The 22206-nt window shown below is 42.0% G+C and overlaps 1 protein-coding gene across 1 annotated transcript; it reads left to right on the top strand.

Moving 5' to 3' along the window:
• Window positions 1–8525: 8525 nt before the first annotated feature.
• LOC116940192 (uncharacterized) lies at window positions 8526–21041 on the top strand. The gene is made up of 10 exons (XM_032949587.2): window positions 8526–8719; window positions 9396–9451; window positions 10901–11049; window positions 12909–13058; window positions 14199–14333; window positions 15405–17599; window positions 18022–18100; window positions 18553–18692; window positions 19553–19642; window positions 20435–21041. The coding sequence occupies exons 1-10, from the start codon at window positions 8591–8593 to the stop codon at window positions 20594–20596; spliced, it is 3285 nt and encodes a 1094-aa protein (XP_032805478.2). The 5' UTR covers window positions 8526–8590; the 3' UTR covers window positions 20597–21041.
• Window positions 21042–22206: the final 1165 nt, after the last annotated feature.

Genomic DNA, 22206 nt, shown 5'->3' with positions numbered 1-22206 from the left:
TTCAGTGTATTGGTGTGATGACGACACTTAATGTTCAGTGAGTTGGTGTGATGACGACACTCTTAATGATCAGTGCATTGGTGTGATGACGGCACTCTTAATGTTCAGTGCATTGGTGTGATGACGGCACTCTTAATATTCACTGCATTGGTGTGATGACAGCACTCTTAATGTTCAGTACATTGGTGTGATGACGGCACTCTTAATATTCACTGTATTGTGTGATGACGACACTCTTAATGATCAGTGTATTGGTGTGATGACGACACCCTTAATGATCAGTGTATTGGTGTGATGACGACACTCTTAATGATCAGTGTATTGGTGTGATGACGGCACTCTTAATGATCAGTGTATTGGTGTGATGACGACACTCTTAATGTTCAGTGTATTGGTGTGATGACGACACTCTTAATGATCAGTGTATTGGTGTGATGACGGCACTCTTAATTATCAGTGTATTGGTGTGATGACGACACTCTTAATGATCAGGGTATTGGTGTGATGACGGCACTCTTAATGATCAGTGTAATGGTGTGATGACGACACTATTAATGATCAGTGTATTGGTGTGATGACGGCACTCTTAATGATCAGTGTATTGGTGTGATGACGACACTCTTAATGTTCAGTTCAATGGTGTGATGACGGCACTCTTAATGTTCAGTGTATTGGTGTGATGACGACACTCTTAATGTTCAGTGCATTGGTGTGATGACGACACTCTTAATGTTCAGTACATTGGTGTGATGACGACACTCTTAATGATCAGTGTATTGGTGTGATGACGGCACTCTTAATGATCAGTGTATTGGTGTGATGACGACACTCTTAATGTTCAGTGTATTGGTGTGATGACGGCACTCTTAATGTTCAGTGTATTGGTGTGATGACGACACTCTTAATGATCAGTGTATTGGTGTGATGACGGCACTCTTAATGATCAGTGTATTGGTGTGATGACGACACTCTTAATGATCAGGGTATTGGTGTGATGACGGCACTCTTAATGATCAGTGCAATGGTGTGATGACGACACTATTAATGATCAGTGTATTGGTGTGATGACGGCACTCTGAATGATCTGTGTATTGGTGTGATGACGACACTCTTAATGTTCAGTGCATTGGTGTGATGATGACACTCTTAATGTTCAGTACATTGGTGTGATGACGACACTCTTAATGATCAGTGTATTGGTGTGATGACGACACTCTTAATGTTCAGTTCATTGGTGTGATGACGACACTCTTAATGTTCAGTGTATTGGTGTGATGACGGCACTCTTAATGTTCAGTGTATTGGTGTGATGACGGCACTCTTAATGTTCAGTGCATTGGTGTGATGACGGCACTCTTAATGTTCAGGGTATTGGTGTGATAACGACACTCTTAATGTTCAGTGCATTGGTGTGATGACGGCACTCTTAATGTTCAGTGTATTGGTGTGATGACGACACTCTTAATGATCAGTGTATTGGTGTGATGACGGCACTCTTAATGTTCAGTGTATTGGTGTGATGACGACACTCTTAATGTTCACTGCATTGGTGTGATGAGGACACTCTTAATGATCAGTGTATTGGTGTGATGATGACACTCTTAATGATCAGTGTATTGGTGTGATGACGGCACTCTTAATGTTCAGTGCATTGGTGTGATGACGACACTCTTAATGTTCAGTGTATTGGTGTGATGACGACACTCTTAATGTTCAGTGTATTGGTGTGATGACGACAATCTTAATGATCAGTGTATTGGTGTGATGACGGCACTATTAATGTTCAGTGTATTGGTGTGATGACGACACTCTTAATGTTCACTGCATTGGTGTGATGACGACACTCTTAATGTTCACTGCATTGGTGTGATGACGACACTCTTAATGATCAGTGTATTGGTGTGATGACGACACTCTTAATGACCAGTGTATTGGTGTGATGACGACACTCTTAATGTTCAGTGTATTTGGTGTGATGACGACACTCTTAATGATCAGTGTATTGGTGTGATGGCAACACTCTTAATGTTTAGTGCATTAATCTGATGACGGCACTCTTAATGTTCAGTGCATTGGTGTGATGACGACACTCTTAATGTTTCGTGTATTGGTGTGATGACGGCACTCTTAATGTTCAGTGCATTGGTGTGATGACAGCACTCTTAATGTTCAGTGAGTTGGTGTGATGACGACACTCTTAATGTTCAGTACATTGGTGTGATGACGGCACTCTTAATGTTCAGTGAGTTGGTGTGATGACGACACTCTTAATGATCAGTGCATTGGTGTGATGACGGCACTCTTAATGTTCAGTGCATTGGTGTCATGACGGCACTCTTAATGTTCAGTGTATTGGTGTGATGACGGCACTCTTAATGTTCAGTGTATTGGTGTGATGACGACACTCTTAATGATCAGTGTATTGGTGTCATGACGGCACTCTTAATGTTCAGTGTATTGGTGTGATGACGACACTCTTAATGATCAGTGTATTGGTGTGATGACGGCACTCTTAATGTTCAGTGTATTGGTGTGATGACGACACTCTTAATATTCACTGCATTGGTGTGATGACAGCACTCTTAATGTTCAGTGCATTGGTGTGATGACGACACTCTTAATGTTCAGTGCATTGGTGTGATGACGACACTCTTAATGTTCAGTGCATTGGTGTGATGACGAAACTCTTAGTGTTCAGTGTATTGGTGTGATGACAGCACTCTTAATGTTCAGTGCATTGGTGTGATGACGGCACTTTTAATGTTCAGTGAGTTGGTGTGATGACGACACTCTTAATGATCAGTGCATTGGTGTGATGACGGCACTCTTAATGTTCAGTGCATTGGTGTGATGACGGCACTCTTAATGTTCAGTGTATTGGTGTGATGACGGCACTCTTAATGTTCAGTGTATTGGTGTAATGACGACACTCTTAATGATCAGTGTATTGGTGTCATGACGGCACTCTTAATGTTCAGTGCATTGGTGTGATGACGAAACTCTTAGTGTTCAGTGTATTGGTGTGATGACGGCACTCTTAATGTTCAGTGCATTGGTGTGAGACGGCACTCTTAATGTTCAGTGAGTTGGTGTGATGACGACACTCTTAATGATCAGTGCATTGGTGTGATGACGGCACTCTTAATGTTCAGTGCATTGGTGTGATGACGGCACTCTTAATGTTCAGTGTATTGGTGTGATGACGGCACTCTTAATGTTCAGTGTATTGGTGTGATGACGACACTCTTAATGATCAGTGTATTGGTGTGATGACGGCACTCTTAATGTTCAGTGTATTGGTGTGATGACGACACTCTTAATATTCACTGCATCGGTGTGATGACAGCACTCTTAATGTTCAGTGCATTGGTGTGATGACGACACTCTTAATGTTCAGTGCATTGGTGTGATGACGACACTTAATGATCAGTGTATTGGTGTGATGACGACACTCTTAATGTTCAGTGCATTGATCTGATGACGGCAATCTTAATGTTCAGTGTATTGGTGTGATGACGACACTCTTAATGTTCAGTGCATTGGTGTGATGACGGCACTCTTAATGTTCAGTGCATTGGTGTGATGACGAAACTCTTAGTGTTCAGTGCATTGGTGTGATGACGGCACTCTTAATGGTCAGTTTATTGGTGTGATGACGGCACTCTTAATCCATCGGCACGTACACCACCTCTTTTCTAAAATCGCCCAATCAAATGCTAATTTTTATGCTAATTTCTTTGTCAGGACACCTTGTTTGCTCGCACACAGCTTAAAGGTCCGCGGTCTGAGCGTGGCTGTGTTTCACTCCAGCGCTGTCCTCGAGACAGCCTGATCCCTTCACCTGATGAAGGCCGCTTGTGTTGTGGCCGAAACGTCGTTATTTTATTTTTTACCTACCTGACTTTACCCAATAGAACCAAAGAGTACGGTAGGACCAATACCTCAGTCGTGGCTGATCATTATTTTAACGCGGTGGGCACACATGAAATTTATTTAATGAACAAATCTATCAGCAAAGATTTGTTCATTAACCCATCCAGATATATAAACACAGACAATTTCAACCCAGAAGATGGGTACAAACTGAGCAATCATTGGAAGGACGTTATTAACCAGTTTAATTCATAACTGGCTGTGATGTTCCTATCCTACATACCTATGTTAGCAGTTATTTTAGGCGCAATTAATTTTATTTGTGCGAATGATTAGTTCTTGTGCAGAATTTATTTATTTTGCGCTTAAAATACTAAATTGTGCACACGATATACTGAATCGTGAGCGGTTAACATTTCTTTTTCATTTCCCTAAGGGAACTCCGTAGTTAAATCAATATCCTGAATGGTTAAATTCAGTCACTCATGGTTCATAGTAGGACAATGGCGAAAAGAAGCATGACGTCATTTTCTAGGGAAAAATAACATAAATTTAATGGAGGAATAATTAATCATGGAGGACGCGTTGGCTATCGTATGCTTGCCGAATGATGTATATTTAGTAGGTACTCTATGATTAATTATTTATCCATGCTCAAAAATAGCTGTTTGATATCTTTGTACCCAAAAACTTCTCTCTATATTATTATAAAAGTTATCATAACATAATGATAGTACAAAAATGTAATACTGACATAAAATGTTTTATATTTTATAAACAAAAATGCGTGTGATTTTTAATTCTGTCGATTAATATGACAGGAATAATATTACTTACGTTTTTAAAATTCTTATTCGAAAATATATCAAGCGTTTTTATTATAATGACTGCATTACATTTTTATTTGCACTTCCTGACGAAGTATTATTCTCACACAGGCGAAACCTCAACAACCATTTACAGCTTTCGGCCAGGAAAGTTTCGCAAAAAAATGTTCACACGGACGACGCATTCACGCAAGCACCCGATGCTCCGTTTTGAAGATTAAAAATGAAACATCTTTGAATTGTATTTATGTTTTTAATTAGATAATTTTATTTCTTCATTAAGCTTTTATCATTTTACATCTGGAAGACTTCACTGAAAACGACATTTCGTGTGAATTTTCTCTTGTAGATGGCCTTGCTGGGGTTTCGGTTCGATGCAGACTTTCACCTGTTTGGGATTGCGGGATTGAGATAAGGCGGTTAATTCTAGATTTTAAGTTTTCGTGACTGCAAGGATCCATACTCTTTGGTTCTTTTGGTAAAGTCACGTAGCTAAATATAAAATAAAACAAAAAATTAAAACAATTTTTTTTTAAAAAGGAGTTTTCAATTTTTTTGTTTAAAGTTTTTGTTTTATTTTATTTTTACCCACGTGACTTTACCGAAAGAACCAAAGAGTATGAGATAGGGCGACACAGAGCTGGCCGTGCGAGAAGACCGCCGTCTGCAGATCGATTCCAATGCCATCGAACGTCTGTTCCTGCGCCTCCGTCGTTCATGCTTGGGGCACGTGTAGGTTTGCAGCGCCTCCTGCATGAAAACGACGGAAAGTGCAGCGTTCATCACAGATAAAGTTGTGCGCTTATACTGGTAGGAACGAAGTTGTAAACTGAGTGTACCAGCCTGCAATAGATGAATGTGTCCGTCCGTCCGTCCCCTTTCAATACTTTAACGAAGTGAAAAATTCCAATGTTCCTACCAGCCCGCCCTGCAGGGACCTGTTATAAGAGTATAAAAGTGTGACGGAGTTTTCAGTTTAGTTTTCAGTTTATTTATTTTGGTATAGCTCTGTGAGCCATTCGGCTCTTGAATCGGGTGCAACCGCAACAAACAAAAAACACGAACAAGAAAAACATCTTGAAGTGACTATGTGACTGTGCAAACAGAAAATCCATGAAAAAAACAGCAAAATATTCCTGAAAAAGCACCGTACACCAACGCTTTGTGCAAAAAATCCCAGCAAGTCAAACAACAACAACCACAAGAAAACTTAGATTAAGGCCATCAGTCTAACTCCGTACTACAACAAAACAAACATGTCCAAACCAAAAAAACTTTTCGAAATCACCAAAAAATAAAGCCATAATTGCAACGTAACAGTGATCATAGGGACTGTGACCGAATTTTTACAATAAACTACATAAATAACATGTAACACCAAATCCTAGAGCCATAGCTGGCTGCATGAGTTACTCCACAACAACAGAAGCATTAGTCTGAGTATCAAATTTTTCAATGCACCTTTAAGATCAGCACGCTAAATCAAAATACAGATAATACTTTGCAGCGTCATCCGGAGCGAAACATTTTATTTTACGCCAATGAATAGCAGTGGCAGCTAGGGGTGGTAGCGATTCAAGTTGCAGTTTATTGGCAATAGCATTCCAGACACTGGGGGCATCAATAGTAAAGGCCCTTCAGTTTTTGTACGACAATAGGGAATGTGAAGCTGATAAATGAGCGAAGACCTGAGGTCAAATTTGTTCTTTGAAACAGAGAGGAGATCCAGCAGGTAGTCTGCGGATTTTTTCTTTGTAAGTACATCGTCAATAAATAAGATCTGGTGCACAAGCCGTCGAACATTAAGTTTGACCCAATGTAGAGAGCACAGTGGTGAGTCCTATATGGGCAGTTCAATGTAAATCTTAAGGCCGAGTGATAGATGGAATCAAATTTCGATTTAAAGCTTTCGTGACTGCAAGGATTCATCTTCTTTGGTTCTTTCGGTAAAGTCACGTAGAATGAGATTAAAATAATAAAATAATACAATTCTCACGACGTTTCGGCCACAACACAAGTGGCCTTCTTCAGGTGAAAGGAACAAACCTGTTGGGACGACAGAGCTGAAGAAGGCCACTTGTGTTGTGGCCGAAACGTCGTGAGAATTTTATTATTTATTTTATTTTATTATTTTATTCTCATTCTACGTGACTTTACCGAAAGAACCAAAGAAGATGGAATCAAGCTTCTTCAGCAGAGTACTAGGGGCTGATTTATACACGATGTCACAGTAGTCAAGTAGAGGCAGTAGGGTAGCTTTTATCAATTCCAAACGGAATATTGGGGGGAAGCAGTGCTTGTGTCGATACAGAAAACCAATTTTTATTTTTGTCTTTTTACCAATATAATCAATGTGATCTTCAAAATTCAGTTTTGAATCCAGGATGATCCCAAGATACTTATAGATCTTGACTTGCTCTATTTGATAATTATTTAAGGAATGTAATTGGGGAAAAATAACTTCCTGCTTTAGTCCTGGTGAGAAGCATAGCAGCTTGGTTTTGGAAGTATTCAGGACTGAATTTTGATTTAAAGCTTTCGTGACTGCAGTAATTCATATTCTTAGTTTTTTCGGTAAAGTCACGTTGAAGAGAAACAACAAAATAATAAAATATATATGAAACAATAAAAAGATTCTCACGACGTTTCGACCATAACTCAAACGGTCATCTTCAGGTGTGTTGGTTTGCATATATTTTTTTTGAGTTATGGTCGAAACGTCGTGAGAATTTTTTTTATTGTTTTATATATATTTTATTATTTTGTTGTTTCTCTTCAACGTGACTTTACCGAAAAAACTAAGAATATTCAGGACTGGTTTAAGAGCAACTAGCTGATCCATAATAAAGGTTTTTGGGTTAGATCGCGTTTATTTATAAATGTGTCGTAACTCTCCACCACCCGACACGGCCAATCAGCAAAAAAAAGTGTCACGTTGACAAAAGACAAATAATTCACTACTTTAGCCCACCGGTGTGTTGAAGAGTGAATCCACATTTACAGTTTGAGTACGACGTTTCGCTGGTAAATATGTGGCAGCTGCTACATTGGACAGACGGATTGTATAGTCGGAGTAACCATTAGCCTTAAGAGCTTGGTGTACGTGCTTGAGTTCACTGCCTATGTGTTCCTGGTCGGATATGCATTGGGCTCTATGGTGCAGAGTCTTGATGAGATAATTCTTCTGTGATGGATGGTGGTGGGAATCCGGTTTCAGATAAGCATCCGTATGGGTAGCTTTCCTGTAGACAGAGTGGCTCATTGAACCATCAGGTCTCTTTTTTATTAGGACATCCAAAAAAGGTAGTTTGCCATCTTTTTCGACTTCCATGGTAAATCTGATGGCTGGGTGCATGGAATTGATGTGGTCGAAGAATTGGTCTAGAGCAGGCCGGCCATGTGGCCAGATGCAAAAGTGTCATCCACGTGCCTCTTCCATAAGGTTGGGCGCAGAGTGGCAGTCTGGATGGCGTCAGTCTCAAATTTCTCCATGAAAATGTTGGCTATAACCGGAGATAGGGGGTAGCCCATTGGGGTGCCCTCAGTTTGTTTGTAGAAAGTTCCATTCCAAGTGAAGTATGTATTGGTTAAGCAGTGTCTCACCAGGGGGGGTACCTCAGTGTTTAGTCGTTGATGAACCAAGTCTTCAATGATTGCGATGGTGTCAGGTACAGGAACTTTGGTGAATAAGGAAACTACATCAAAACTGACAAGCAGGTTGGAAAATCAAGAGACAAGGGGCGGGGCGAGGAGCGTGGGGCTGGGGTTGCGGGGCGGGCGGGGGCGGAGTACCGAACTGCATAACATGACGTCACCTATGGAGGTGACGTCATTTACCACACGTTGAGGGTGGGTGAGGCTCTCACCACGCTGCTCACGGAGACGGAGACATGGCGAGCGGTAGCAGCAGCAGCAATAGCGGCGGCCTGCCCAGCGACCTTTTCCCCTTCATCTACAGCTTCTTGCTGGAGAACAAATTTGTGAAGGCGGCCCAGGAGTTCGTGAAGAAAGCCAAAGTGGTGGGCCCCGGGGCGCTGGGGAGCGTGAGGGTGGTTGTGGTGGTGGTGGTCGCAGCGATGGAGACACGTGGTCGCCGAGGCCTGCGTGACTGGGCCCTCGCAGAGATTGGCGTTAAATTGTTACATTTTAAGTGGCGTTGACGTTTCATATGTCGGTGGTAATTGCACGTGCAATGTTTCTTAGTGTGCCGCCTTCGGCGAGGGTGCTGAAAAGCGAGAGAAGCGAAGTCTCCGTACTGTGCCCTGCATAGCTTGCAGCGTGGTGATAGAGAAAAAAATACTAACGTTATGGTCAAGCGCGTCAGTGTGGCATCAGACGGTGATTTTTTATTTTTACAGACAGTCGTTACATGGCTATGGCGCAATTACCATTACCTCGTTTCAACAATTTCATGCCAAATGCGGTGAAGATTACCACACTTTATCGGTTATAAGACTGTGGTGAGGCATCTACACATTTGATAGGGTGAATCGTTTCTGCCCAAATTGACTTAAAGGGCCAATCTTAGTGGGTCTTTAGCGGAAAAATAAGACCTTGGTTCAAATAGGTGTAATTGTTTAATCCGTAAGTAAATTACATTAATTATAATTGCAATGTACTCGAGTTGTGAAAATGCTCTTGAATATTGATGCGATGACAGTACCTTGTGTGATTTATTTTTCCTTTATTTTACAGAAATTGCCAGACCCTGATGGTCCCAAGCTGTTGGATGTGTACAATGTGTGGGTCAAGTAAGTCACGCATACTTTGTGTCCTGATTGCATGTGCGCATTCCACAGTCAATGTAACCTAGTTATCCTTTTCCAAAACTGACGACCTATTTCAATCAAAATACCTAATGGTGGGGCCACACGTGACCACACGGCAACACATGCCTTCTGTTTTGCAGTGACACGTGAGTGCGATAATATTAGAAACGCAGTGTTAGCACTTGGAAAATACAGCCCTCTAATACCCAATAAGTGCAGTGGCTAAGGTGTTTTCATGGATGGTTAATAATCGTTTATATGCCGTTTCAAATTGGAAGACCTTGTGTGGCCAAAGGCCTTGTCAAAGTGTAATTGGCCCGTGGGTTTTAGTATCCCCCCACCTGATTGAAGATATATGAAGTTGTTAATGTTAGTTAATTACAGGTTACAGAGAAAAGGTGTTTTACAGTGACGAAGAGGAAAGCCAGGTATGAGAGCAGGGGGTGTATTGACTAATATGCAGAAGCGGTGAACCACAGACAATTTAGTTAGCAGATGTCATCAAAATAAATATGTAAAGTATAATTTTTTTAAATAGAAATATTGGAGATAAAATCACATAAATAATATGGTTAGCGTATGCAAAAGCTAGATATGAGAGTGTCATCGGTCGAGGTGACAAAAGTGTGTAAAAATAAAGGGTCAATCACGGAAGCTGCTTTGATTTCTGAGTCTACCGCCCCCTCATGCTTCTATACTTATCACTGCAGAGACGTAAGGTGGTTTACTATATACATTCAGCCTTCTGAAAGGTTTACTTAATTATTGAAATTTAAAAGCACATGGTGGGTCATTTTCAATGCTAAGAGTGGTCCTGGGGGTCGGATTAAACGAGCTCCCAAGTCAAACTCGGCCTGTGTGCGGTAAGGTGGGAAAACTTGCCCAAGAGGGACATATAGTTCATTGGTCATGGCAGAAACTGGTGTTACTTAATGTGGCACGACGTTAGTGGTACCGTTTTCTTCATGTAGACAATTTTAGATTTCTCACATTTAACTTTACTTTACCATATACAAGGGTTTACACTTAAGTTTCCCTTGTCCAGGCCCATACACTAAGAGCAAAAGCTATCCCTACCACCACTTGAGCGATGATGGCTCAATAAAATTAACACCACTGATCAATTTTTCTCGCCAACATTACTGCTTTGTTACATATTCTATTTTAGATCCTTTACCACTGGACCTAGCCACCTGGTTTTTGGTATTTCACCAGTATCACTGCTTTGTTCAAGCTCAATACTAGATTCTCGTCCTCTGCATTTTCTAACCTGGATTTCTGTCTTATCATAGTATTTCCTTGCACACGGCTATATTATTGTGTGTTTTAAGAATGAATCACGACAGCGGTGTTTCTACCCATGAAAGGAAATTGTACTCTGTGGGCACAGCAATGATTGTTCCTGACGGTCACGCCACACTTTTTTCGCAGGTCACCCGAGTCGCGCAAGAGAAAGGCGCAGTCTGTCATGGTGGAGCAGCCGACCGCCAGCAAGCGGCAACGCACTGCCGATCCCTCCAGCTCGTCTGAGAGCTCCGACACAGAGGATAAAAAACCAGCGACAGCCAGCGGTGCCAAAGGTTTGTGGACTGTAATAGGATGTGGTGACCGGCAAGTTAGTAATTTCCTGAGAACTGGTTTGTGTTTAGTTGTCCTTCCCTGCATACGGTGCAAACGAAGTTCAAGATACATACGTGCATCTGCCTCGAATGCCAATGTATGTCGGAAAAAGTGGCAACAAGATTGATGTCATCATGGCCACCACTACACTTTGCTTTCTATCAGCTAGATTCCGCAGCTGATGCATAATAGACAACCCAAAAATATGCCCTTGCAGTCTGGCGACAGACTAGTCTTAAGATCTTCCTGTTGACAGATTTGTGGAGACCAACATATTCTTCAGGGGAAAACGTGTGCAATTTATATGGAGTGGTGTTGCTGTCTCAGACAAGAACTAGGTTTCTTTGATTGGCAACTAAAGTGGATTTTGCTCATGGTAAATATAGCTATTACTAGGTTGTTGGGGGGCGCCTATGGCGCCTACGGCGCCCCCCAACAACCACAGCCTGCAGCGGCCCCAAACAGACTGGTCAAGTAAATCCTTACGATCCACTCGCACAGCGTGCGGTGGGCCTTCATCCAGCAGTGGATTTGAGCAAAAAAACTATACAACTAATGTAATGAGAACCGTGTGTATATGTCCATATGTAATAGATGTGTGTAGTCCACGTGTTTTTTACCATCAAAAGTATTATTGTAGAGTACTGTAAAAAGAACACGAACGGCTTTGCTGTACTTGAGGACTTTTAATAAGTCGAATAAGAGCGGCTTTACGCGGTTCACTTAAAACTTTCACTCTACATACCTTTTTTGACGATCCCGCGATGTAACTTGAATGTGAATGAATGAAAATTCTATTTAAACTTTAGTTGTGATATTTACATTCACTTCTAAGAGCTATCACTTATTAATCACTGAAAGAACTGTTAGGATTATTTGCAAGGTGTTAGCTTAAGGGGTCTTAGGAAGTGTTGGGGGGGGTCCCCCTCAGCCCCCACCCCTGTCGGCCCGTGAGCATGGTGGCAGATCAGCTGCCCACAGCGCCTTATTACGGCACAATATCACCTGGGGGGCGTACATGTTTGTGAGGGCGCATCTCTGGTTGGCTGCTTGCTTGCGGTCACGTGACGCACTTCAACCAATCCGTACCGCGTTAATCACAATGACAGAGTGACAGAATGACAGACCTGGGTGTTTATATATATTTATTATTGAAGCGATTGCTTTTTAACCCCAGCCTATTGTTTGAAGAAAACATTTACGAGATCTGGTAGTCATAAAATGCTGTTTTTTGTCAAAGCCTATTCTAATAGGTTTATTTTATAATTGTGCTTGAATGATATTATTTTACTGACTTGTAAGTCTTATGCACCGGCTTGCAGTTTTATTTTGTATTTAAGTTGTACAAATGTCACTTTTGTTGCCTACACAATGCACACATTTTGCTCTGGTTACACACACCCCAGTAGACAATACACCAAAACCTTGCCTATCGCGGGGGTTACGTTCTTAATAGAAATATGTCGTATACATTACTGTACACGTATACATAAAAGTCAACCTGGAAATAACGGTAACGGTAATGACATGTACAGTAAATATTGTGCAGCTTAAAAAAAACTAAAAACATTTCCTTAGCATGGATGATGATAGCGTGTATGCTTCCAAGGCAGCATCATCGCGAGCAGATTTCAGTCAGAGTACAGTACTTCTTGACAATGTGTACAAGGATTTCGCTTTCAATAGTCGAGCCACAGGGGTGCAATAGGCGAACTATACCTCCGTAAATTTGGTCAATTCTGTGATTAGACTTGCGATGGGCGAAGTTTGAGTGTAGAGCATTATTCTTATGAAATGCAACCATTTCTCTGTTCGATAGATGGAAAACCGAGCAATGGTGTGCCTGTTAAGAAAGAGGCAGCACCTGTCAAAGGTAACGGCGCGCCAAAGCAGAAAGACGTTTCAAGCAGCGACAGTTCGGACGACTCTGAAGACGAGAAGCCAGCAGCAAAGAAACAAGCAAAATCTGGTGTGTGCATGTGTACACGGATGTCAGTGTTGGCATAGTGGTGTGGTGGCGTGTGAGGGAAACGGTAGTGTTGTGGCTGCTGGCACGCTGGGAAAAATTTGGGGGTGAATATCTGAACCAATCCTGGGCCTCTCCTTGGTCGACGCAGCCTGCCTGACATGTGTGCACAGTGCGATTTGTAAATATCAATTCTGGGGGGCCCTCCTTGTGCGCCATGCCAACCTTCGTAGATGCTCGTTAACGGCAAGCAATGTGCCCCAACATTCTCAAGGCCGCACAGGGGATCTTTGCTTTGTGCAGTCCTACATAATGGACACCAAAACAGCACTTCAGGAGCGAATTGGCTCTTTTGATGGGTTTTGTCTGTGAAAACAGTTGTAGCTGTGGAGACATATGTGATGTTAGGTTAACGGCAATAAAATGATTGCTCAAGTTTGTAGAGTAGTGGTCCTATGGAATTATTTGCCACATCCACATGAATGGTTTGATTTTTTTAATCACTTAAAACAAGCTGTAAATGAAGTCCAATTTGAGGCAATTTTCTTAGGTGTGTTTGAAAACCAATACCAATGCACATGAGCGTGCAAAGTTCAACCTATAGCTTTGCATATTTAACATCCACACAATTACTGCACTGCTCCACAGCATGACACTACATTTCACAAATGTATGCTTATTTGACAATTTATAGAATTTGGATCCAATAGCAACAATAGTTTCATTTTTTTAATTGGTGTAAAGTGTTGCCAATTGTGCCCTCAATACATATTGGGCCATTATTGCTAATCTGTGGTAATTTTTGAAGTGATTGGTTTATATGTATTGTTATTGTCTTTAAAACGTGGCTTTCTTGGGTGGTCGGAGGCAACATTTCCTGGGATAGCAATAAGTAGGCTATTGGGCTCCCCTCTTGATATATATGTACAAGCTGTGTGTAGTCCAATTTTCACTCTTGGTTCATGCCGAAACAAGAGATGGATTGCCTCCCCATGTTTGGGTGAGAAACAAATTGTGTATGTGCTGTTAGAGCAAGGCTTTCATATGCCGCATAAGGACGGGGGAGAATCGGCTTATTTATTTGAAAAACTAGGTTGTCTTTTACCACAATCCTGTGTTTATTGTTTTTCGAATTTGACGCAGGAGCCTATAGCGCAGTGCCTCCTCCCTCTGTATTGAACAAGTCTTCGAGTGCAACTCCGGCTTCCAAGGCACCACCACCCCCCGCCTCTTCTGCCAAGGGAAAGGCCTCTTCGTCCAGTTCAGATAGTGACTCTGGTAAGTGCCTTGTAATTTTATCTCCAGCATTTTTTTTCTCAAAACCTCTTTGTATGATATGTTTTTGTTGTCAACAGTTCTTGCAGTGAATTGCTTTCAATCTTGGAATGAAAGATGGGTCTATTTGGACAAAAATTGTTCTTGATTTGAGAGAAAAAAAATCTTCATTATTTGTGCCTTGTATTCTGAATGTACACTTAGTCGAAAACATCTTGATAACCTTTCCCAACAAGAAATACGTTTCCTGAGATCCTCTTTAATGTAATTGAAATAATAGCCCCATTAGTCATCACGTGGATTATCGTTATGCTTGTTTTATTGACCACACTGCAACAGGGTTACCCCAAAATGCAATGTGTTAGGAACATTTTGTAAATGTCCAGTACTTTTTTTACACATGTATACTTTGTCATTATTTTAAGCGTTTATCGATTACTCTATCCAATCATAGGTAATGTTTCATATGGCAATTAAAAAATTGTTCATGAAGATTTTTTGTAAATATAGTTTGGATCGGGCCCAATAATGTATAGTGCAGTCTTGGAATCTAATTATCCACTTTCTCCACGGCTTTGTGTGCTATGAAGAGAGTAATTTCCCCAAAACACCGACTATATGTTTTTCCTTTTATGGCAGTGTTATTGACAAAAGTGATGTTTCATCACAATAAAAGGTTGCTTATGTACTAACAAACTCGGTGAGTTAAATTTAGAATTACTATATATATTCGACATTCAGAAATGTGAAATCTATATTGCTTTTCTGTAATTTTTAAGCAATACTTGTTATGCAAGGTGTGCCAATTGGTTTGTCGATGCCTGCTTTGCAAAGGCCACTGTCTCAATGTGCTCATATGTTATAAATCAGGGTTTAATATATTTTGGAATTCAGCATAAGTTTAATAATATACTTTACATTTAAGCGGACACGCTTATGTTTGCACCGTGTGCATTTGCTTCAAATGTACTTTATATTTACTCATGTAAACTGTTGATTATTTTATTCGATGCAAGTATGGAATGATTAACCTCAATGGCAGCAGTGCATTACGTGGTATATTTTCATTTTTAGACTCTAGCAGCTCCGATGATGAAAAGAAAAAGAAATCTCCCACAGCTGGCGTGGCACCGGCCGCGGCAGCAGTGAAAGTGACTCCGGCGAAGGCGGCGAAGAGCGATTCGAGCTCTGACGAAGAGAGCGACGAGCCCGATAAAAAAAAGAATACGGTCAAAAAGGTGACCAAGAAAGCAAAGAAAACCCCAGCTAAAGCAAAATGCCCTGAAAAAAAAGATGTGGCTGCTAAGCCTCAGAAGAAAAAAGCTGCAGCAACTCCAGCATCAAAAGCATCGAATGAAAACAAAAAAACGCCACTGAAGACAAAACCCCAGAGCAGTAGTTCGGACAGCTCCAGCAGTGAAGAAGAAGATGAGGCCAAAAAACCTGCAGCTGTTACCACCCCAAAACCTCCCCCAGCAAAGGTGGAGGTAGTGGGCCCTGCCGGTGCAGTAAAAGCCAGCAGCAGCGATTCTTCTGATAGCTCCAGTAGTGATGAGGAGCCGAAAAAAAAGACTGCAACCCCTGCCGCAACACCGACGGTGAAAAAACCAGCAGCAAAAACTCCAGCTGCAGCAAAGACCGCACCTAAAGAAAAATTGGCAGCAGCCAAGAAAGAGAGCAGCTCTGATTCCGACGATAGCTCCGACAGTGACGAGGAGCCAAAGAAACCGGCCACTCCAGCAACAAAAGCGGTAGCGGGAAAAAACACGCCTTCTAAAGCAGCAAAGACACCAGCAGTATCGAAGACGCCAGCAGTATCGAAGACACCACCTGCAGCGAAAAACCCAGCAGCCAAGAAAGAGAGCAGCTCTGATTCCGACGATAGCTCCGACAGTGACGAGGAGCCAAAGAAACCAGCCGCTCCAGCAACAAAAGCGGTAGCGGAGAAAAACACTCCTTCAAAAGCAGCAAAGACACCAGCAGTATCGAAGACACCAGCAGTATCGAAGACACCACCTGCAGCGAAAAACCCAGCAGCCAAGAAAGAGAGCAGCTCTGATTCCGATGATAGCTCCGACAGTGACGAGGAGCCAAAGAAACCGGCCACTCCAGCAACAAAAGCGGTAGCGGAGAAAAACACTCCTTCAAAAGCAGCAAAGACACCAGCAGTATCGAAGACACCAGCAGTATCGAAGACACCACCTGCAGCGAAAAACCCAGCAGCCAAGAAAGAGAGCAGCTCTGATTCCGATGATAGCTCCGACAGTGACGAGGAGCCAAAGAAACCGGCCACTCCAGCAACAAAAGCGGTAGCGGAGAAAAACACTCCTTCAAAAGCAACAAAGACACCAGCAGTATCGAAGACACCAGCAGTATCGAAGACACCACCTGCAGCGAAAAACCCAGCAGCCAAGAAAGAGAGCAGCTCTGATTCCGACGACAGTTCTGACAATGACGAGGAGCCAAAGAAGACAACTACACCAGGATCAAAGGCAGCAAAAAAAGCGCCCGTGAAAAAGACTGCAAAGTCTGCGAAGACTCCTGCAAAGAAAGGCAAGTTGAGTTCAAGCAGTGAAAAGAAGACCAAAATAAAAGCTGCAACAATGCCAGCTGATAACTCTGTAGTGGAGAAAAAAACTCCAAAAAAGAATGCTATGCAGACTCCTGCAGCTGCTAAGAAAGACAGCAGTTCCGATTCAGATAGTTCTGATGATGAGGCGGGGCCCAAGAAAGTCACTCCTCCCACAGAAAAATCTATCTCCGCTTCTGCAACAAAGCCAGCCAAATCACCGGCCACAGCAAAGAAGCCAGTGGCTGAGAAGAAAGAAAGCAGCTCAGATTCCGACAGCTCTGACAGTGACGAAGACGAAAATGAATCGAAGAAAGGGGTAAAACCTTCCATAAATAAATCGGTTCCGGCCCAGGCCACCCCGGCAAAGCCCAACGTGGCTCCTGCCAAGAAGCAAGAGAGCAGCTCAGATTCAGACAGCTCGAGCAGCGAGGAAGAAGATAAGGCTGCCAAAACTACCACCATTACACCGCAAGCGAAGGCAGCACCGGCACAGCAAAAGGATGCACCTGCTGCAGCAAAAAAATCAGCAGACAGCAGCTCGGAGTCCGACAGCTCAAGCAGCGAGGACAAAAGTCCCGCAAATAGCAAGGCGGCCGTAAAGGGTGGTGCCCCTGTTGTGGCGACGAAGCCAAATGGGAAGTCTCCAGCCAGCAAGACCGCCAAGGCGGATGGCAGCAGCTCTGACAGCTCCTCTTCGGTGAGTGGCGGCAAGGTTGGAGAACATGTAGGACCGGCTGTGCCATGACAACTGCCTTGTGCACAAAAGCTCTTAGTCTTTTCCAAAAATAAAAAGTTCAATGGTCGTCATACATAGCCCTCAAAATCTGTAGACAACTGTGTATGACAACACCTTAATTATTTGAGCGTTATGAAATTAAGCCGACAGCTGTCAAATGAAATTACTGAACTTCAGTTATTGTTTGAACTATCAGAATTAAAGAATGGTGAAGCAGCTTTGTGTTGACTCCTTCGGTTAACAGGCTTGAATCCTTAGCTTTTTTTAAAGGTATACTTTTTTTTTAAACCAATACTTTGCATATACGTACCTGAGAATTATCAGTTAAGGAGACTTATTTGTGTGGTTTAGAATGAGTAACAATTTTAAAACTGTTTTACCAGTCGGAGGATGAAGACGACAAAACGAAGGCTGCGGCAACTCCCAAGCCAGTCGTGGCAGATACTGCCAACACTTTGTCGGGTAAGGAAAAGGGCAGCAGTTCCTCCAAGACACGGCATTAAAAATGTCACCTTAGCTGTACATGTGTAGCCGATTGTTTGAATCCACTGCTGCATGAGCCCTCCCCCAGACTGTTGTTTGTGTGGGTTATTTCATCATCCTGAAACCATGCTGGTTTGTGCGGGTTCGTGATGTTGGGTGACAGACACGGGGGCATAGTGGCAGTACTAACAGTTGAGTTTGTTGGATTGCCAAAACTGCTGTTAAGGTTATAGAACTTGATGGTAGAATGGTCATCTGATCAAAAGCCGAGTTGTACCGCTAAGTAATGTCCTTCATGTGTTATTCACCAAATAAAATTTACCACTTACAAAATCATTCGCATAGCCTTGCCTCGACAGATTCTTTAAAGGGTGTTTCGTTTCAAGCTTCCGTGGTTGAGAACAAGTGAATGTCCCCTGTCAAATGTGCAGGGAGTGTGAATGGAAAAAGGAAACGAAAGAGCATCTCTGCTTCAGAAGACGCAAATGAAAAGAATTTGGATGCGATGTCTACCCCATTAAAAAAGGAGAAGCTGAAGACACCACAGACCGTCCCCAAGGCTTCGAAAAAGGTGTCGACTCATTACTTGTCCATAGCTGCTTGATTGTTTGGCCTTTGGAGATTGAGAAACACGACTGGGTAACTTTCACCTGGGGGCCCACAGCAGTCAGACGGAAGAATGGGCGTCTGATCGGTGGCTGCTGCTAGCTAGAAATTGCCGTGAAATCGGTTGTTTCACAACATGATACGAAATCAAAGTTCACCATGTCGATATTGCGATTTCAGTTTTCCAGAACTTGGTTGTTTTGCATTATTGGTATCGTTTAAGATTACTTATGTAATTAAATTGCAGTTCACTCAACCAGCCTGCCAATAATATTCTAACCATTGCTAGTTTACAACCTATAATGCTTAAAAAATGCACATGCTGTCAGTCACACAATAAATAAATAATTAGATCGACTGAAATTGGGACTTATGATCACCATGCTTTCAGCTACTCCAGAAAACATTTAGCAAATTACTAATATAATGAATATCTATTTATATACATACAACTTTCATGATTGAGTTTTGTCATTTTGTAAATACTCCCGTCGGAAAGAATACAGAGAAGTAAAATGAGCAAAAATCGCAATGTAGCGATATTTTGAAAAGGAAACGATACGAATATCTTGGATCTTATATCGCACAATGTACCGTAGCATGCCTAGATGACGTGCACAATCGTAGCCGGGGGGGGGGGGGACCTTTAAGCCTTTCCTTGCATCGATCGCTTTCTGTTTAGCCCCTGCTTCAATGGCTCTTGACCTGTGCGCACGCTAAGTAGCAGAGCAGTCATTTGTCAGTTGTCGGTTTCGCATGTGTAAATGTTGAGTTTTATTCGCCAATCGGCTGACATGCGTTTTGCTTTGGTGGTGTGTGCGGCAGAAGGCCAATGGCAACACTCCGTTCAGGCGCGTGAATGACGACGACGTGGAGATTGACCCACGTCTCAGCAACAACTCGTTTGACGCGAAGGTCCGCACCTTGTACAAACCTGCCCATTAAAGTCATTTCCCAGTCATTTACAAATCTCTTTTACCAATCATATTCTACTCCTTTAATAGTTTTCACCGCTTTGCCTACTTCTGTGTCTGTGGAGGTGGTGGTTGTTGACTATACCCAACCACACTGGTCAGTGAAACTTGACGAGGACCGTTTCAGGTATCACTCGCCACCGATGTTAGCTGCGACTGGGTCGCTGGGTTCTAGGCACATTGCCACTGTGCCACTGCTCTTGCCCACGTTATAATGGCTCGCATTTTTTTTTTCATTGTACAGCACACCCAGCTAGCTATTTCGTATAGTGCCAGTTTAAACTAAACAATGTTTCGTAAAAGTATAGCCATTCAAATGTCTTAATTGCTCAGGTCAACTTGACTGTTAGTGCATCCACGACCGAGTGGTCGTTCTTTGCCCACCATCTGTCAGATGGGACAGAGGATCCCCTGACGTTATTCAGAAGAGTTAAGCCATTGTGTTGTTGTCTTGGTACAACATTTTCTAAATTCGAAAATTTTCCACAAATTACTTAAATTACTAATATATATAGCAATCAATCCCCTATTGGCATACTAATGCCCCAGCTAACCTTTGCAAATGAGACTACCATTGTCTCTCGTTCTCACCTGGTTAAACAAAATAAACTTGTCAACTATCCCAGTGCACATTAACAAGAACTTGTGTACTACCAGCGTTGGGCATGCAGTGTGGGTATAACATGGGACCTTCAACCTAATTGATTGTTTTATTTTGCCCTTGTGAATTCAGGCCGGTGCTAAGGGTGACTGGGGTGAGAAGGCATTTCATGACCTAAAAGTGACCAAGGGCAAGTCCTTTAAACACGAGAAGACAAAGAAGAAACGAGGCAGCTATAGGGGAGGGCAAATCAACATGACTGCCGTCAACTCTGTCAAATTTGACAGCGAATGAATCAACGTGCGCAGAGAGGGCATGAGAAACTGCAAATGTGTGATGTTGCTGCATTCATCCTGCCAATTAATTGTTTTTAGCCCCCCCCCAGTCTCGGAGTGTACTCCAAATTTCAGAATAGTGCGGATTAATTAAACATGCTTCTATTTGAATGGAGGAAAAGTTCAATTGTTTAAAATGTTACTTTTTGGAGGTAGAACTAAAGTTTGAGAAACTCTTGTCATTTTTCTGAAAAGTAATGTTACATTTCCTTAAATGAGTATGGTTTTATTTAATTTTTACAGTAGTGGTTAACTGCCTTAAATAATTGTATGATGTTTTTTTGGAAGTTTAGTCTTGTCCTTCAGAGAATTAGTTTGCAATGTGTAAATTTTCGAGAAATGTTAACAATCAGTCACACCAAGTTCATGTATTGGTTTCTTAAAATAAATATTTTACAAAATAACTTTGAATGGGCTTCCAGTAAATGAAAGACCATTGCTACGTGTTCTCTGAGAGGACACTAAGCAGTAGTTTTTACAGTGGTTGTAAGCTATAGCACTGGCTATGACTACTTTGACACCAATGTTTTTGACGTGGATAAAGAGGCTAGCACTTAGCTGGCACCACAGACAATGGGTTGGTTCAAATCTTGACTTTCGGCCACTGACAACCTGGTTATCCAAGTATCATGATTTAATGGTCCAAGACTGGTTACCATTTGGCCACATTCCAGCTCCAGAAAGCATATTAGTTTGACAAGTGACATGCAAATAAGTATTGCGCTTGGGAAATTGGTTACTATTGTAATTATGAATTGGCCCCTTAAATGGATTCTGAACTCCTGTTAAAGTCTGCAGAGCACGATTCACATACATTTTCCGAATTGACGCGTGGACCAGAAATTAAGTGTAGGGGGCAGGGTGGTTTGGGTTGGGCAAACAGTTTTGTAAAAAAAAACCCCAACCAATCGCTTTTAAGCTACCGAAAAGTTCAATACTTAATGCCCAGATTTCTTTGTTTTTTGGGCAAACACTGGCAACGAAATGCATTTTTACATGTGGTTTAGATGTTGATATGCAGCATACAAGTGCGATCAGCCTTGGTATGAGCGCAGCCTCTGGAGTCTTCCAATGTAGAAATCTACCTTATTGACTTTCCAACCTTCAAACTCATTTCCACTGGGTGTGCATAAAAGTAATGCAGTAAAATGCACAGTTACTTTGTGGGAGGCAAAACGTAACCTTTCCTTGATTTGGATCACGTACTGCAGAATAAGTCCCAAGTTAATCACCTGATAGAAGCTTCGTTTAATGCTGGGGGCTCAAGAGTTCGGGTAGAATTAATATTATATTCTTGGTTCTTTCGGTAAAGTCACGTAGAAGGGAAACAATAAAAATAGAAAACATTCTCAAGTTTCGACTGCAACAAGCAATCATCAGGTGTGAAAAACAGCAATATTTTTTTCAAATTTTCTTGCCGTGTTTTTCACACCTGATGATGATTGCTTGTGTTGCAGTCGAAACGTGAGAATTTTATTGTATATTTTTATTTTGTTTCCCTTCTACGTGACTTTACCGAAAGAACCAAGAATATGAATCCCTGCAGTCACGAAAGCTTCAAATCAATAT

This window comes from Petromyzon marinus, chromosome 8 (genome assembly GCF_048934315.1).
Source record: "Petromyzon marinus isolate PM22_M1 ecotype Great Lakes invasive population chromosome 8, UKy_Petmar_22M1.pri1.0, whole genome shotgun sequence".
Classification (NCBI taxonomy): Eukaryota; Metazoa; Chordata; class Hyperoartia; order Petromyzontiformes; family Petromyzontidae; genus Petromyzon; species Petromyzon marinus.
This window is presented reverse-complemented; position numbering and strand designations above follow the sequence as displayed.

Excerpts from the sequence above, each read along its gene's own strand:
- LOC116940192 (XM_032949587.2), top strand. The coding sequence starts at position 8,591 with ATGGCGAGCGGTAGCAGCAGCAGCAATAGCGGCGGCCTGCCCAGCGAC. Across the intron at positions 8,720-9,395 it reads TCGTGAAGAAAGCCAAAGTG|AAATTGCCAGACCCTGATGG; the intron begins GTGGGCCCCGGG and ends TTTATTTTACAG. Across the intron at positions 11,050-12,908 it reads GACAGCCAGCGGTGCCAAAG|ATGGAAAACCGAGCAATGGT; the intron begins GTTTGTGGACTG and ends TCTGTTCGATAG.